The 19,059-nt window shown below is 43.0% G+C and overlaps 1 protein-coding gene across 1 annotated transcript in view; it reads left to right on the top strand.

The window, feature by feature from the left end:
- LOC109393558 (ras suppressor protein 1) overlaps positions 1–19,059 on the top strand; it is a 56,181-nt gene that overhangs the window by 12,663 nt on the left and 24,459 nt on the right. Inside the window, exon 3 of the mRNA XM_019662921.1 lies at positions 7,527–7,577. Coding sequence (XP_019518466.1) covers positions 7,527–7,577 — 51 coding nt within the window. The remainder of the gene's footprint in view (positions 1–7,526; positions 7,578–19,059) is intronic.

The raw sequence follows: 19,059 nt of genomic DNA on the forward strand, positions 1-19,059 counted from the left end.
CGACCATATGGTGTATTCTCAGCCTCCATGTGTCCCTGAAGATGGCCAGGCGGGTGGGGTGGGGGGAGGGGGAGCACAGGCCCTTTTTCTCCCCAGGGCCTGATGGTAGTCATTTCTCACTGATTCCTCGTTCTTCCTCTCAAGCAGTGGTTCCCTGCCTCCACCTCCACAGCTTTCCACACCTCTTACCTCAGCTCGAGAGCCCCAAGTTTCCCTCTAGAGACAGGAAGAGCGGAATCTTAGGCCTGCTGCCTACCCAACAGAGGCGGTTCTCAGAGCTCTAAGATCCGGAAGTCCTTCTGCAGCCACTAAATACTTGACTTCTGTGCCACCTGCTGTCACCCCCACCCATCACAGAATTGGCTCTCGTGGGCAGGTCACTGTTGCTTTTACCCGTGGCTTTCAGCTCCCCTCCCCACGCTGTTCCTTGATCTGCCCTCCAAGTGCCGCCTTCTCCAGTCGCAGATAACTAGTCCTGGACTGACTCTCCTCAGCTGACCCTGTCAGACCTGGCATGCTTTTTTCTGACCAGCTACAGGGTCTACCTAGATCTCCTCCTGGCATGATGTGTCTCCCCACAATCCTGCACCAGCCTCTTCCCCCAGCCTCTCTCCTCCACGCACAGGTCCAGCAAACAGATGTGTCCCAGGTGGCGCCTACAAACCGTTGCCTCCTCCCCTCACCCCAAAGACGATTAGACTTCCCCAGACGTCATGCCCCACCAGAGCTCCCACGGTGAGATCTCCAAACCACCTGTGCTTCAGCTGAACAAATGCAGAACTTCCTGATTACTGATCACAACCATCATTTTTTGAGTACCTCTTCTGTACCAATGGGAAAAATCATTATGTATTAAGAATGTTAATCCTTTACCTGTCATATGCAGTGGTTTCCCCTTATCTCAGGGGATACATTCCAAGACCCCCAGTGGTGTCTGAAACCATGGATAGTACTGAACGCTATATACCAGGGGTGCCAAAAATATGTATACAAGTGGACACTTTGGTCAACGTTGCTTAAGCAGCATTTCACCATAATCAGAAGTGTCTGGACACTGATGGTAACCACTTGAAGCACCTCTTGTAACTGCAGAAGTCAAACGTGACTTGTGTTCATCTTTTGTTCTCGGTATATATTAAGTATTGCAATTTTAATACAGTTTTCCTTTCTTAAAAATGTGTATACATTTTTTTTTGGCACCCTCTGTATATATTGTTTTTTCCTATACGTACATACCTATGATAAAGTTTGTAAATTAGGCACAGGAAAAGATTAACAGCAAGAACTAGTAATAAAATAGAACAATTACAATAATATACTGTATTAAAGTTATGTGAATGTGGTCTGTATCTCTTTCAAAATGCCTGATTGTACTGTACTCACCCGTTCACTTAAAGGAAGCACTTTACGGCTTCTCTCTGGCATATCCGAAGAGCCAGCATCACTCCTGTTGTGCTTTGGGCCATTCGTAAGTAAAATAAGGGTGACTTGACCACAAGCACTGCAGTAGGACAGTGGATCTGATAACTGAGATGTTTGCTTAGTGACTGATGGGCGGGGAGCATCCCCTGGACAAAGGGGTGATTCACGTCCTGGGCGGGACACAGTGGGACTCCTGAGATTTCGTCAAGTGACTCAGAACGGTGCTCAAGTTACAACTTATGAACTGCTTACTTCTGGAATTTTCCAGTTAGTATTTCAGTCCACAGTTGACCATGGGTAACTGAAATTGTGGAAAGTGATAATGCAGATAAGGGGGGATGACTATATTACAGATTAAGCTTGTTGAGTACAGTAACTGTGTCTCACGTGTCGTCTATGCCTCTTACACCATGTTAAGTAGTCTTGTAAAAACGGTCATAATTTACTGAATATTTGTTAATACTGTCCTACTTACGCCTCCAGAGCAGTTAATGACTTTGTATGTATCTTAGTTAATTACTATATTTTTCTCTTTAATTCTCCTGGACGTCTTCAGAAATAGAATTTTCCTTTGTCTTTTTCCCTGAAGTGATGTGTTGGGATGGAAATGACGCGGGCTCCACGTTTTTAATAACACAGCGTCTTGGGCCTAGGATCTTGTGACTTAATGTCCCAATTGATGCAAAGCCCCATTCAATGACCAGGCCATGGCAGAGTGGGGGTTCTCCACCATGTGAATTCTTTGCTCTTATTTATGTACACAAAGAGGTATTAAAGTTGTTCAGTGGTCACACATGATAAATTGCTTTCCATTGAATGAAAGCGCAATTAATTATGATTGATAGACCTTCATCTGTAAATAGAATTCAGTCACGTAATCGATTTTGAAAACTTGCTACTAAAGAGTTTCCAACTATCCAAAATAATTAGTCGTAAAGGAAAGCTTTCCTACCATAGTGATTTTTTTGGAAGTTTTAAATTAGGAACGAAAATCGAAAGAAATGTTTTTATGATTCTGAGTGTGGTGATGAAAATGGTGTTTGTATTATATCTTGGTACCAAATATTTTATTGTCTTTAATATATTGTCAGAATCTGTGTATTAAGATCTGAATCTGTATCCCACTATCAAGGGTGAAATTATTTCAGCCATGTGACGTGATGCATTTTAATCATGCATCGTTGAAACGCAAAACCCAAATTGGTCAGCATTATTTCCTGCTGCTGACATCCGGCTGGGTCTCATATCCCTGTTGAGTCTGTGAATCAGGGTTATTTGGGACTGTTGCTATGTTTAGCCTACTGGGGAGCCCACATGGAAAAGCCCTTTGAACCACCATGCATTTTAAGTTCAAATTCTTTTTGGTCTACAACTTTGGGAGGACATGAATTAACAGAGGATACTGTTTGCAGTGTAATCTGCATAGAATTTGAATGTGGTCCCCTAGAGCTGTCAAACAAGGTAGCCCTCTCTGAATATCCCAGGAGGTATGGTGGTTCTTGCAACATTGGCCACATTAGATAACCACAAGCGCTGTCAAGAGGGAGTAAACATTTGCCTTCTGAGGGCAGCAGTGTTTTTCGGATTGCTTCCCTTCAGAACGCAGCCTGTGGAGTGAACTGGTGGTTGCAGTCTAGTTTTTGTGACCAGTGTTATGGAACCTTCCATTTGGAACCCAGAGATGGCCACTTCCGACCTGGGACAAGATTGCAGAAACTTTCAAGTCTCATTTCCCCTTGTGTCATCCTGGTCGTGTTTTTGGTTTTTTTTTTGTTCTTCCTGGGGCTGTGAATGTCATGCTGTGAAGCTAGAACTTTCCACCCTCTCTAAAGTACCACCAAAGGAATCATTTGCTTTCTAATTTGCCAAATTGAAAACTGTAGAGACGATTTCCAGTGTGCCACATCTTTGTAATATGTTGGGTTATTTTGAAAACAAGTCTGTAATTTCATCTTATGGTGCTGTGGGTTTCATCATGGTTCCTTTTCTCATGCTGCCTACTTTATGCTGAAGAAGAAGAAAAAAAATCGGAACCTATTTTATATAATGATATCTGCTTCCACGTGTTATCTAAACATGATGGTTCTTTTTCTAGGAGTGTTTAGTTATTCCTTTGATTTCTCTGAATTTATTTCATTAAAGTATTGGAGGCCCCTCCAGTCCTGTGCCCTCCCTGTTTCCCATCATTTTGCTCACCTGTGGCACTCAGGGTTTCTTCCATAAACTCCGGTTTCTATATGTCTTCCAAGCCCAGCTTCAGGGCCTGGCGTACCCTCTGCCCTGTAGCATTTTTGGATATGTCATCCATCCCACAGTGAGCAGCATTTCCTTCTGAACTGCCATTATCTTTGCAGATACACTTGGCTTATGCCCAGGACCCTTTTATACCCAGGATTTTGGTGTCTGTTCTGTGTTTCATAAATTCAGTGACTGTGTAGTTTGTTATCCAAACCAGGATCGTTTTGAGAGGAACAGTCGGGGGAATATGAGACTGTCTCAGACTAACCAGGGTGTGTGGTTGACATTACTTCTACCAGAATCTCGAGGTGAGAGACTCAGCATTCTGTGTGCTCTGTAAACACCCAGCAAGTGACTCCTTGATTGTCTCTCTCATGAAATTTTTGAACCCACCAGTTCCTCTTTGAGCATTTTCCTGCTGATGGCCTTTTTGGCTAGAGTACAAATGATCATAAATCCTATATACAGTGCCAGCAACCTCACCTCCCTCCCAGTTTTGTTTCCCACTGTTCATTTTGGCCGGATACAGTGTTCCCCCAAATACCATTTCTAAAGGCTAGAAGAGAAAGATAGCCAAGGCCCAGTGACCTTTAACTGTGTTTGTCAGTTCACTTCTTAGTTATTGAGCTGGCTCCTGAAATATATTCTGCTTTGAAAATGCTTAGGCAAAGCATAGTTGAAAATGGCTCTAGGAATTTTAATGACAGTTCTCACTGCTCTGGCGGTGCTCATTCTGGACAGCTTATGGCTAGCAGGACCATTAGAGTGTTATTCACACAGTGGAAGGCCCCCCAGTGCACGATTCAGGTTAGCAAGGCAGGTCAGTGGGTATGGCCTGCTTCCATTTTCCCAACGTGTTTGACGAGAACGGCTTTTGTACTTTTAAATAATCTCTTCTATTTCGATAGACCTTTTCTCCCTTCTTTGTTAACAGTGCCATTTCCATACAAGGCTCGACAATGAACTCACCATTGCCCAGTGGAAAGGAGTGGCTGGTGTTATAAGTACGCCTGTTGCTACCTGGTCCTTGCCTGTACCAGGCTTTGTGTTTGATTTTGTGATTTTGATTCTGTCCAACCCAACTCCCCTTCCCACAGACCCAGCCCTGAGTCCTTTGTCGCCTTAAATACTTTCTCAAGCACTGTTTTTAATTTTTTTTTCCCCTGCTCTAATTTTTCTCCCTCTCACCTACTTTAGCATGTAGCCCTCTAACAATAGTGAGAAAGAAAGATATTCTAGTGGTGTGACCAGCTGAAGCAACAATTGGATTTATGTTCTCTGTTGAAAAAAAAAAACTTTTAAATTTTATCGCTTCCTTTCTTGCTAAATGCTTGTTGAACTGACACAATGAAATAATTGGAAAGAACCAGCTTCCTCTAATTAAATCTTTCATTGGGACTGTTGGGAGAAGAGCAAAGTTTTTTTCTTTTTAATTAGTTGTGATATTTTAGGAAAAATTAAGGCAGCAGGAGGAGGTAGGATCATCAGTTTTCTTTTGTAATCAGAATTGATTTCTGTGACACTCAGATGAGGTGTAACAGGCGTCTAGTTGTCTGCCAGTTTCATTTTGCCCCATCTTTCTTGGTAATAAAACCCCTAATTTTAGCTGGCACGTGGTCACCTGGAATGTAGACTGCATTTACCTGCCTCTCTTGCAGCTAGACATCCCTGTATTACAAAATTTCGAATAATTGCTTTTAAGTGGAAGTGCCATGTGCAGCTTAAGCCTCGCTCCCCCCCCTCTTTACATCTTCCTGAAGGGGATGCAGACATGATGGCTGAGCTCAGGCAGCCATCTTGGGCCTTGAGGTGGGAGTCATGCATTGGGGATGGTTGGGCAACAAGCAGCAGGAACCTCTGGATTGCTTGTGTGTACTTGAGAAACTCCTATTTTGTATAACCTCTGTTATTTGTGGTTTGCTCTCACATGAAGCTGATCAGCGTCTCAACTATACATCTGTGAATCTATTTCATCTTGTTTGGTACAAGGGCAGTGCCTTGAAATTTCTTTTTTTATGTCAGACTATACCTCAGAAGTAAAGGAATGCTTTATTTGGTAGACAAGAAAGTCTTAAGTCATAGAAGTAAAAATGAGATGTTCTTCAGTCTCTAAAATCTTAAATGTCACATGAGAAGCCATCCTTGTGACTTTTAAAAGCCACAAAAATGCCCTTGTGCTTTGCCTTTCTCTCCCCCTTCCCTAGTGGTTCAGTCCTAAAGCCAGTAAGTGTGATAGAGAAAGAGAGGTGCTCAGTGTTGGGCGGGTGCATGGTGGCCTAGAGCAGGGTGTGGGAATGCGAGTGGGGTGAGGAGAGCGTCTGTGTGGGATGGGGAGCCTGGCTTGGGAGGTCCAAGGTCAGGCAGGGGGAGGCGGGTGAGGGTAGATAAGAAGGGTAAGTCAGAGCAGAGTGTGGAGGTGTCCAGGTGGGAGGAAGGGGTGGAGGGGTGACTGCAGTAGGTACTGCATTACTCCGCTGGTAGTTGAAAGGGCTCAGAAGAGACCACAGCGCCGACTCGCACATGGTTTAGAGCAGTAAGAAAGCACAGATGAGCCTCAGGGGCCCAAGAGGCTCCCTCGTGACTCCCCAGGGTGGTTTCTTAGCTGCTTAGGACATATTTCATCTCCAGACTCGAACCATCGTGACATTTGGAGGAATCAGAGTTTTGGGAGAGCACAGGCAGCAGTGTCCAGCCTTCTCTTTTATGCCTGACTGGTCATGCACCTGAACTCAGGTGTAAGCCATCAGTTTGCACATCCCTTATCATGTAAGCAAGCTGGCCCTGGGGTCCTTCAAGGTGTTTTCAACTTTAAACAAATAGAACGTTGCACAGCTGGGTAGCCAGGTCGTCTTGATTTGACCATTTCCGGGTGTCCCTACAGGTAAGCATAGAGCTGCCCCAACCTTGCTGTAAGATACCTCCATGCAGTTACATACAGAAGTATTGATAAAGTAGGCAGGTTAAAGGGAATGGAAGCCAGGGTTCTCACTGTTCGTGGAGAGAATTACAAATATGGAAAGGGAGAAGACTAGAATGAACTGTGTCATGCTGTATTGCAATTGGATATGGTGGTGTGAATGCGTGGTTTTCAGTAATATAAATAATGAAGTCTCTGTGTGTGTGTGTGATGCATGATGCTGACCGTACACTGACATTTTAGAACCCCAAATAAAATGGAAGACAGATCCCTTTTTTTGTTGGGACTTTTTTTTTTGGTGGATCTGCATATGTATTTTGTCTTCATACTTGGAAAAACCATCGTTTAAGCAAAACTAACCTTGTTCAGCAGAGTAAACCTCCATGATAATGTTTGAAAACTGGTGTGCAATCTGTAGGTGCATTAAAACACCAATCAATACTTTTTTAGGGGAAATTTTTTTTTTTTGATAGTGTATAGAAGAATTTCTGTGTTGACAGTGGGCGTAGATGAAGTAATATGCTGCCAGCCTCTGTTACATGATCTTTCTGTGTTGATGTGATCGTTTTTTAGCTCAGGGGAGGGCTTTGTGCCTCTCCACACTGTTGGCAGGTTCTCAGATGGGCGGTTTGTTGAGATGGATCGCTGAGGCTGGGCCCACAGAAACCAGGTCTCTAAGCAAAGCTAACTGGCCCTGGTAATGTCTGATCCTGCGACATTAATCTCATTAGCTGCAACTTGCTGTGCTAATCACACTGCTAATTACGTGACTTTTCTTCATTTGGTTTCGCATTTACCAGACAGTGTTATATGAATCCTTACTTCTGTTTTTGTGAGCGATAACAGTTCCACCTGTGGAAATAATTTAGCGCTTTACCTTGTAGGAGTGGAGCTATAATTTACGTACATGAACTAACTGTGTGATCATTTTTCTTTTTTTCTTTTACAGTCACCTTATCCCACATCACACAACTGGTCCTCAGCCACAACAAGCTAACAAGTGAGTTGACTTTATCATTTGTTTCCCAGTTTCTGACTTGCAGGTAATGTGGTGATACTGCTGATTCTTTTGTTTCCTTTGAAGACACTAATGACAAATATTTATTTGGGGAAACCTAACATTTATTTTGGTGACACTAAGATATATTAGCATATTGTCTTCCCGTAGTTTTGTACTTTGCTCTGTTTTGAGGATTGTTTCCTAATAATGTGTGTAAACTGAAGAAAAAAAATGACATTGCTTCCCTGGGAATGGTCCCAAAATCAGGGATGGTAAAGGATGCAGTGACGTGAAAGGCTGGGCCATGCGTTAGTGTTTCATGAAAAAAGTTACCAAAAAATATTAGAAGAGTTCTTTGCTTTCATCTAGACTTCCTCCTCTAAGGGGAAAATTTAACTGTCGATATACTTTTCTTCCCTGCTTGATAGGGGAAGAAAACCACACAGTTGCTTAAATTATATAAATTTGCATCTGCCATTTTCAAATTCTTGAATTTGGTTTCCAGGAAAAATTCTGTTGGGTACTGGTAGTGTCATGGTGTGGTTAACATATAGTAGATTTAATAACCTGCTTTTATAAGAATATCTTATGGGAATGACAGGAGCCATGTTATTGTCAGAGCTGTGGCTTTAAAGACTTTAAAGACAGGGACCCACTCTCCTTTCTCATCCCTAATTGACTGTCACTCCTTTGTGCTTGCCATACTTCCTTGCAGACCTGAATGATTTTCTAATCATGTGGCAAGAATTTGTTCGGGAGCTTTCCGAGTTCAATGAAATTGAGCAGAATGTCGTCTTGAGGGATTTGTGCCATGAATTTATATGTGTATGTGCGTTACATACAGCTCGAAGCAATGTCACAGAGCTGTTGATAATCTCGAATTAAGAGTGGCAGGGCCCCTCGTGTGGAGGAGACAGGAAGATTAGTTCATATTTAGCATATCTGCAGGGCAGTGGCAGAGGGGCACAATTGTCATGTTTGAGTAGCGGGGCCCACAGCAGCTGAAAGCGAGGGCTACAGGTCACGTGTGATCTTTTCTGTAACAGGCAGGATGCTGTCACCTTATTGTTTTTGTGGCAAACAGTCCTGCTGTCCATTGAAACCCTAATCCCAGTCAGAGGGGTTTTGCTCTTGGTTTTGAAGGCTGGATGCCATCATCGGTAATTTCCCAAGATTCTGTGAGCAGAAACTCCTGAAGCTGTTGACCTTATAGTTCATAAAAACGTTTCTTCATTGCCAAGGTTACCATTGTTGGATCTGAGTCTTTAGAGCGAATCAGTTTACATTCAAACAGGAAAGCAAACCATGTTTTAATCCTACTATATTCATTAATTTATCTTTACAAAAATCCTTCAGATAGTTTTGGTTTATATCTTTTTACATGCCCACAAAGACGGAAATCTGAGGGCTCGAAGGATCAGTTTCTTCCTCTAGGCATGTAATGTGAGGTCATTTTAGGCATAAACATGGAGTTAAGTTGTGTCTGCTCTTAAAGAGGTTGACTGTGAATGGATCCAAACTTCATGTTTCTTCTTCCTTCCTCGATTTTTTTTCCCTTTTTTTCCCTCCTCTAAGACACTCTTGACCTAATCCAGTAAACTCTAATTAAATGTCTTGGTAAATTCTGTTTCAAGCCATTGTGAGTGGTGTCAGTGACACCCAATCTGTTCCACTAAGGTCAAATTAGCATCTTTTACTATTTTTCTGGCATTTAAATGAATGACTTTGCTATGGTTTTTCAACTGTTTATGGTAAATATGTCTATTTGATGGCAATATAAATATGCATTACGTGTAAGTGGCTGAGCACACCCTGCTGTCACTTTTTATTGTAATCAGTGTCTTTCACTTTCCGTGGTTTTTTAATAGGGACTGGCTGACAACGCTACATTAAACCATTCGGACTCAAAAGATAAACCCCTCAGCATCCCTTTTGTCTGCAAAAGTACTTGTGTTTGTGTTTTTCTCCTAGCATGCCAGTTACACCGTTCTCTGACATTTCCACTTGTGGACTTTGGGAATGAATGACAGGCTTACTCAGACCGGAACCTTGACCTGGGGACATCGTTTGACCTCACACACTTGAGTCAGTATCTGCGAGGCCATCAGAACAGTGTGGCACTGAGTTGACTTTCTTTCCCTGCTGGTGGTTTTGACATCGACAAGTTCACCTAATGCAGTACGAGAGAGGCCACTGGGGAGCTGAAAATGGGCCCACGGTCCTTAAATTCCCCAAGATTTTGGGAGCAGAAATTCTTGAAGTTTTCTAGAGTGTAGTTTAGTAAAAGTATTTCAGAATTGCTAAGCCAGGCGCTGTTAGAGGTGCACCATTTTTACAGTGACACTTGAAATTTAGACCTGGGAGATTGGGGCCATGTTGACGGGTTTTGGAAATCGGGAAATCCGTGGGAAATTGTTCTGCCTGCAGCCGTTCTAGCTACGTGCATTTCCAGGATGTAGTTAAGGAGGCAGGAGGCAGAGTAGCAGGTGAACCTTTTCCTTCTGCCTTTTTTGCTGTGACTGGGCAGGTGTGGCCTGGGAACCCAACAGAGGTTCCTTCTGATCCAACGGGAATGGTTTCAGAGTAAAGGTGAGATTCTGCCACCAGGCCGTCCCTTCGGAAACACCCCTTTCCCTGTGATACCGCACGCCCTGCCCTGCTCTGGCCCACGTCATGCAGCCAGCCTTTCCCCCCACTGCTGCTGAAGGAAGGTTCCCCGTCTCCTCCCATGCCCTGCCCTGCTGTTCAGACTGCCTTGCTCCCTCCCGTCTACCCGCTCCTGGAGGCCCCATGAAGGCCCCGGACAACAGGAAATCTCTCTTCCCCGGTGACCCGTTGTTCATAGAGTCTGCACATCAGTGGAACAGTTCCTTCTGTTGCTTCCTGTTTTTCTCTCTCCACATAGATCTTAGGCTTTCTGGAAAGCTGGGACCATGTCCTACCCCTCCGTCATGCCTATCACTGAGCACACAGTGGCTTTCCCGTGTTCCCCTACATAGAGCAGGTGATGGGAGGAAGCAGTCAATGCAGGGGAGGGGCGAGAGGAAAGGCTGGTCTGAGGTGAAGTGGTGGTGGTGGTGGGGGTGGGGAGACCGGCCGGATTCTTCAGCACTAACCAGTATAGGGACTTGAGTGGATGTGGCCACCACAAACTCCGGTCTTGTGGGTTCCTTTCAAACGTGCTGGACCGTGAGAGCTCTAAAGAAACGTTATTATATCCTGGACATGGGTGTCGTAGCATCTTTATGGCCATTGGGGCCCTTTCGCAGTTGAGGAATGATGTGCTGGGAACGGCACGCCTCAGGTACACCTGAGCATCCGCAGGTGAGGAGAGCTGCGACCATGACCGGCCATGGATTTCTTTTCTACCCAGCGACCTCGTGGGCTCAGCTGAGTCCCTGCCCCATAAAGCCGCCTTTTACCACCCTAGGTCTCACGGCTCCTAGACCTATTACTCTTCCACTTAGTTTTATATGTTATTTACTAATTTCTCGATACAGTTGACTGTATTTTATATGTGCTTTGAGCTGAGGAGCCCTGTCTGGTGCTATTTTGTATCCTGTCCCCCCCACAAAAATGCCCAAAGCGTGGTGAACATGAACTAGGCAGCTAACACCGGTGAATTAATGGCTTGGTAGATGACGAGCTGTGCCGAGTCCCGGCAGCAGCACACCGAGGCGATACACCCCAGGGCGGGCTTGCTCTGTGTTTCCAAAGAAGGGAACGAATGTAGCAGTTATCGCCAAGGCCGACTTCCCCGCTCTGCCCTCCCGCTGCAGCCCCTGCCCTGTGGCTGCCCTCCCTGGTAGCCGCTGTTAGCCAAGACCTTTTCAGCTGCTCTTTAATCTGATCCCGGCTGGTTGCGGTGTTTGGAAGTGTTGGTTTTGTAAATGTTTTTCTACTCCTTTTGTCTCAAAAGAGGAATGTCTTTTTGAGACAGCCATTTTAAGATTTGTCCACTAGAGGGCACTGTTGAGATAGATATAAAATACATTTTTTTCCCCCCAGGGGCTTGTGCCTAAAGATTAAAATCCAAATTTGTGTTAGCAGATGAAATTTTTTGTAAGCTCTTCGGCTCTGTCCAATGGGGCGTGTTGCTCTTGCCATTTGTATAGTGCAGTTTTGCCATAATTAAGGTAGATCCTCCTGTAAGGAGGTGCGCTATTTTTGTTTTGCTTCTGAAATTATATATTCACTTTCACATACCATTTCTTTAGTGTTCATTGTTGCTACTTTCTCAAGTTAGAAACTTTTCTCCCAATATCTTCAAATTGGAAGAACTTTATTGTCTTTTGTAGTATTTTGTATTGAGTATATGTGAGATTATATATGTATGTATATAACCAGGTTTTAATTTAAGAATAACTGTGTGAAACTTAGGAAAATGTACATTTTGTGCATATTTATACTGATGCTTCTACCAAGTGCCATTGTGTAGGGAAAAATGCTGTGCGTTATGAAATGAATTACATTCTGCATCAGTAATAAAACAATCTCTGGGCATAATTATTTAACGTGAAGCTTTTCTTAATTTTGTATAATAATATTTAAATAATTTTATTCTTACAGCAAGACCCATATACAGATAGTGCCAGCACCTTCAATATGACGGCAGTATTTTTCATTTTGTGACCCATGCCTATTGAGAATTAAGTACCCCTTATTTTGTGCAAGAAATACAAAGGGTATCGTTTTGCTCAATGCAGACATTGAGCAGCCAACTCAGTAAACCTTTGATAAGTGTGAGTCTCTGAATGCAATGGCTTAGTTTTATTCTTTGAACTTTTAACTGCCATGTAAAACGTTTCCTTGAGGTATTAGCAGTTTTACCTGCAGTTTCAGGCCTTAATGTGACCATATCTTGTCATTTAATGTATCGGAAATGGCTAGGGAGGCAGTAAACCTAAGTTTTATGGCATAAGGTGTGTGTGTATGTGTTTTTTAAACAGACTATTTCCTATATAGCTTATGTATGAATTTGAAATTACAGGGAACGAGAAATGCTAAGATTTTTTTTTTAGTTCAATAATTTCTTTATCAAAGATAATGTTCTAAATATATAGAAGTTAATATAATATTTAAAATTGTATGCAGATGTGTAAATTGATAGGATATCTGCCATGAGTGTTATTATAAATTAATTAAGCACCATGCTCCACATAAGCATAATGCATCCTCCAAATATGCAGATCCAATTATAATGAGGAAAATTAAGTAGTTTTTAAAAAAGCATAATAAATTGAAACACTTTCCTACAGACATAATAGGTTGTTGAGATGAATGAGAAAACTTAACTATCTCAAATCATAAGAATGACCTTCACCAGTCTTCCAACACCCTGTTCCAAAGTCTCTACTTATTTCCTCTTTCCTAGATTATTTGTCATGCCTGGTGCAAAAGTTCTTGTGCATGGCTTGTATGAAATTAAACTATGAGGGAGAATATGCAAAATAAATCGTCTCTGTGTCATGAATTTATCTTGTGACAATGTCAAAACAACTTGCTGTTTGCATTTTAACAAAGTATAAATGTATTTATAATACGGAGGCTTTGATCAATAGCTTATTTTTTTTAATTAGTGTGCATTTATCAGTTACTGGGCCATCATTTGAAAGATTGGATTTGAGAAAACATATACCCAGCATTTCTGAGTCTGACAGCTATAAATTAAACAGTATCTATCGGATGGGACCAGTGGTTAGGTAACCATAAAAAAATAGCTTGCAATTGGGAGTTTGCTGTTGTTTTGGCTTTAATAAATAAGCATGAAAGAGCATCCCGTGGGAGAATCTCTTGGCCCCATAGTCCAGAACCAGCATGGCCCAAGGTCACGGGGGAAGTTGGAGAAACTGGTTCTTGACAGTATTGTGTCCTCAGCTCAGAAACTGTGGTCCCCTGGTCCACTTATTGCAGCCCCACCAACCACAGTGGGCCCCTTCCAGAATCTCTGCCCTGTGCTAAGAGGAAGCTAGCTAAGTGTGGTGTATTGATTCTTCCACAGTGTCTTTCTAAATGGAAGACTTCAATTAAGAGAATTTCGGAATGGTGGCGGGCTGGGGAGGAAATAGAGAGGGGGTAGGTTGAACCTGTCCCCTTCTAAATCATAACTAGCTCATTTGGGGGAGCTGATTGAAAAAAAGATTTCCTTTATTATTTACAGTAGGAATCTCAAACAGAATTGATTTCATAGCAAAAATTTATATCTAAATCTGTTGACTATCTCTCCTAGATTGTGTGTGTGTGTGTATGTGTGTGTGTGTATGGTGCGTGTGTACAAGCATGTAGTGTGGAGGAGGGCGGGAGAGGATATTCTAAGAGGTGCCATACTTGGGTATATACATCTTCGAGAGCAGTTCTTTTTAACATTTCATAACTCTGACTTGGTAAAGAACAGGATGAGAGCTGTGTCTGTAATCCCTAGAGAAGTGCACATAATAGCTATAATTTCAACAAGTTTGCGGATCCTGTTAAAACTATCCATGAATTTCTCTTTTTTTAATTATTAGTTTCAGGTGTACAAAACAGCGTACTAGTTAGACATTTATACCCCTGACAAAGTGATAACTCCCCTCCCCCAATCTACTACTCCTCTGACATTGTATATAACTGACTCTATTCCCTGTGCTGTACTCCACATCCCATGACTTAACAGAGATGCCAAAAAAATTATACACATGACTTGTCTCATCTTTTGTTATCGATATATATTGAGTATTACAATTTTAATACAGTTTTTCCTTTTCTTAAAATGTGTATGCATTTATTGGGCGCCCTTTGTACATACATATTCTTTAAACAAGGATTTGTAACCTTGAGCGGAACTCACATGTGTGCATGCATACATGTACACATACACATGTTTTTAACTCCAATAAAATCTTGAGAATGCCTTTCCCATTTCAGTTTTTCTTTCTCTTTGTCAGTCAGCTTAATAGGACAAAACACCACACCAATATGACTGACCCCTAGTTAACACTCATGGACCTCCTTTTCAGCTACTAATATTTTCAGTGACCATTCCTTGGTTTAGTTTTTTGCTGTTCCTTTAGCCTTTCTTCCTGCCTGTATATTCTCTGTTCTGATACCTGATTCTGCTCTGATCGGAAGTGCCTGCCCCTCTCTCCAAATCTTGCTCATCCTTCAAGAACTTGATATAAATTCTCGTCTTTTACCGTGAAACCCTCGAACCAGCGCTGCATGGAAATTAATGATAAGACACCCCACAGCTTATAGACACTGACAGACCATACTCCACATAGATCATGCCTTCAGTTTGAAAGGAAAGGGAGTAAAGAACTAGAGTCTTTTGACGCCCTGCTGTGTATCCTGTGGAAGCAACAGTCTTGAACTGGTTAAGTAAGGAGAGATAGAAGGTGGGGAGGGGCCTCTTCGTGCTCCCAGCTGCCTGCTGCCACTGATGTATGCATGTGGTTCCAGGACCCACTGAGGCACAGCTCAGAGCTCCGTGGACGAAGCCTTGGCCCTGGATCTTGACTTGTTCTACTAGAAGAGCAGGGAACATTCCTAAGGCTCAAAAGCATACGTAGTTATCTTCACAGGGGGGCGAACAAAGCTACTGTGTGGCTTTGTCTAGCGCTGGGCATCTTCCTCCACGCCGGTCCTTCCTGACTCATGTAATTACTTCCCTCCTCAGCATCGAAATGTAAGAGGAAGAAAGTGAAGCAACTCAGTAAGGCTTCTTGCTGAAATAATTCTTAACTGTAAAAGAGGACATGAACTACTGGCAGAGGGTGTGTGTGTGTGTGTGTGTGTGTGTGTGTGTGTGTGTGTGTGTGAATTCGACTTGTCTGCTGTCTCCCTCTTCATGTTAATAATTGAAAATTGGGAGAGTGTGTGTATAAAATTCTGTATTCTAGTGATATTTATTGAAGAGCCTGGAGAGCTTTTTTCATGCCCCAGAGCTTGCATTCTCCATTGAGTGATTGAAGTTTCTCCATGCTGTCCTTTTCCTTCTTGCTCTTCTCCAGTTTCAGAATTTCTGACGCGTTTTTCCTAGAGGAGCCTCTGTCCATTGCTTACCCTTCACTAGATGTCGCGTCCCCCCAGGCCACCGAATACAGTTGCCTTTCCTCTTAGTGCTGCTTTTCCTACCCAGCTCCCAGATTAGAGCTATTTATTGATGTGTTGCCTTGTGAACGGTGTAGCTTCTCAGCTCTGGAGTGTGATTTCAAAGGTGTGTTCCTGAAAGAATTCAGGGTTTGGAATTCCTGACGGTCGTGTGGACCATCCCTGGGTTCTCTCTGGAAGTTAGTACAAGATTCAGACATTAAATAATTTTTGCATCCTCGGAGGAGCAGAAATCCATGCTTGTCAACTGTTTAGGATATTTGTTTGGCTCTCTCTATACACTTTTTATAGCCCAGGGACATACATTTTTGCATGTTGGACTTTATGCTATAAAGTCTGTCTACTGCTCATTTGTAACATTTCCCCCTCATTTTGGGATAATTGATTATTCTCATTATTACTGAAAGAGTAGGACCTTTTTTTTTTTTTTGGCAATGGATTAAATAAGGGATTTTTTGGGTTAAAATTACTTAAGCTGCAGAATCTTAAGGAGGCCCACAATAGACACGAGAAGTATGAACTCATAGGTGTGGGTACTTGGTAAATACTGTTGACTAACTGAAAGGAGCATTACTGTTGTCATTTTTAAAGCTAATAATATTTGGGGATGTGCTGGCCTTTACTGGGTGGGTGTTTAGATATTTTGCTATTTTATTTTTACCTGGAGGACCATGCAGCTCCTTTTAAATGAGAATTTGCTCTACTGTTTCATAAATTTGTGTTTTTAAATAACCCCATAACTACTGCAATACACTGTCTTAATAGCTGCTTTTGGGGGAAAAAAAAATCCCATAAAATCTGCCAAGTTAGTTATCATTAGTATACTTTTGGACTTCAAATTCTTATGCTACAATATAATTAGCGTATTATTTAACTTGTGTTTTTTGGCCAGAAAACAAAAGTCAGTAATGACTGTGAAGTACAAGTGAACTTATTTTTGCATATAAAATTCTGAAGAGCATAATCATTTGTCTGCGAGCGTGAAGAGATGCTTCTTAACGTGTAATCATTAAAATGACATCCAGGACTGTGATTCCTAATTGGCTGAAAGAATTGGCATCTATATAATTAGTCTAGACATCACCTCTGTGGATTGAATAGACTAATGTCTTCCAGCTATTGTAGCAAAGGATGAAAAGAACTGTCCTTTCACTCTGGCCAACAATGTCCCAAGTCATATTTCCTATAGCCTCTGTTAATTTGACTTCTTTCCACCTTGCTTTGTTAGGGACAGAGGGGGATGGTTGTTATCCTGTATCGTATTCATCAACTGTTGGGGCAAAGCAGAATGTTTGCTTTTACCATTTCCTCTTAAATGGTCTTTCTCCCCCCACTCTACATATAATATGTACACTGAATAATCGCACTCATTTTTCATGTATTCGTATATTTTTCATAAATTTTTCAGTAACTTTCTTGTAGAAGTGTAATGTAGGAATCTAACTGGCCTTGTTTTGATACCCTCTTCCATCCGTCTCTTAACTTTATCCTCCTCTGTTAAAGAGATGTGTATTCTGTAGTTTGGGGATGAAATGTTCTATAAGTTAAACAAAGTTTTTACACCATTTAACTGTTATTTTAAGCAAAAGAAGCATGTAAAAAATGTGGCCGTTTTTATTTGTTCTGTGGCAACAGAAAAATCTCCTGTTTTTAATATAAATATGCCAGATTTGGGACAGCAGTGCTATTCACTGTATTTTGCTTTACCTTATCCCATGTGGTATCTTTGGGCCTGGTTTGGCCCATGGGTCTGGGGCATTTTTGTGTCTCTGGAAACGGGCATAAGACAGCAACATTGTACCTATGGACGCACAGGGAGGGAGCCCAGCTGGTCCTGTGCTCCTCTCAGTTCTTGGTTCCCATCACATCATCCTCCTCTTGCACTTGGCGTGGTTCACAGTCCATCCTTGGTTTCCCATAAAGGATGCGTTGGCTAAACCTTGAATTTGGTTTTTTGGAGAGTTGCGTGGGCAGGGTCCACTGGTTTTCATGCCCCAGCCTAGTACCTGTCCTTTGCAGGAATTACCAGAGCTAAAAACAGTCTGTGTGCTTCTTACAGAAGTACTTGGGCAGAGCGTACTTCTAGCTACTCAGGAGTTTGCTGGAAGTGGAGTATGAAGCTCACCTCCAGGTTTCATGCCCGTGCTGCTGATGAAAACCTACATGTGTTCTGAGCAGATTCCGGCTTCCCACCAGCGTGGGTGGGAGCATGGCGCCTGCTCCATCACCACCCTTGTGTAGCTGTGAGGACCGGCTGCCGGGGCTGACCATATGGCTCTGAAGACCTAGGCGTGCCCCACTGGCCCTCCCGTGGGCTGCACGCAGGCGTGCTCCTGTCCTTATGTTTTGCGTGGTGCCTGCTGCTCCCAGAGCCTGTCACTCTTCACAGTTTTGTTCCTTGCCTCAGGGGCCACAAGATGCTTTTGCTTAAAAAGCCCCCGGATCGGCTGTACCCCAGCTGGTGGGTCTATGCCTGTCGCTGCCACCCAGCCTTCTCTACGTAGGCCTCAGCGTTTCCAAGGCCGGAAGTACAGCAAGTGGCATCTCTCTGTGTGACCACACTTGAGTGTGATGAGGTTGCTGCTGAGTGACTTAATTCGATGGACGAGAGGAGTCAGTGCTTTTTTTCATGCCACTCCATCCTGATTCACCTTAACCATCTGTGTGGGAAAGCAGAAGTCCACCGGAAATGATTTGATTCCAGCCCCTAGGGTGGGTGCATTGGCCACCTAGCGCATCTCTCTTCTTTTTCTTTTTCTTTTTCTGTTCCTTTTTTTTTTTTCTTCACTTTTCATCCACCACCAGATTCAGCAGCTCACTGAAGTGACAGAGGAGTCTTAATCGGGCTAGGATTAATTGTTTTTTATAATCTCATAGCATTATTGTGTGTGGTAAGGGACGTGTGCACTAAATTAATGATTTTGGTGTCACCAATGAGCCAGAAGTTTTCTGAACAAAGCATGGTCCCCAGACCAGCAGCATCCACATCCCCTAGGGCAGCGGTTCTCAACCTGTGGGTCACGACCCCTTTGGGGGTCGAACGACCCTTTCACAGGGGTTGCCGGGTACTCGTATGTGGGCGTATCTGCATGTGGGCCTGGAGACGGATAGAGTGGTGTCTCGGTTCCTAAGACCATCGAAAATATGTGTTTTCCAGTGGTCTTAGGCGACTCCTGTGAAAGGTTGAGAACCGCTGCCCTAGGTCTTGTTGGAAATGCAGATTCTCGGTCCATGTCCCAAACCCACTGAATCAGAAATCCTGGGGTATCTCCCCATCGCAGTCTGTGTCAACAAGCCCTCCGGGAATTCTGGTGTACTGGAAGGTTTGCGCACTGATTTAGGGCATTCCTGTCCAGTGGAACTTGCTGCAGTGATGGCCGCATTTTGTACCCAC

This window comes from Hipposideros armiger, unplaced genomic scaffold (genome assembly GCF_001890085.2).
Source record: "Hipposideros armiger isolate ML-2016 unplaced genomic scaffold, ASM189008v1 scaffold_383, whole genome shotgun sequence".
Lineage (NCBI taxonomy): Eukaryota > Metazoa > Chordata > Mammalia > Chiroptera > Hipposideridae > Hipposideros > Hipposideros armiger.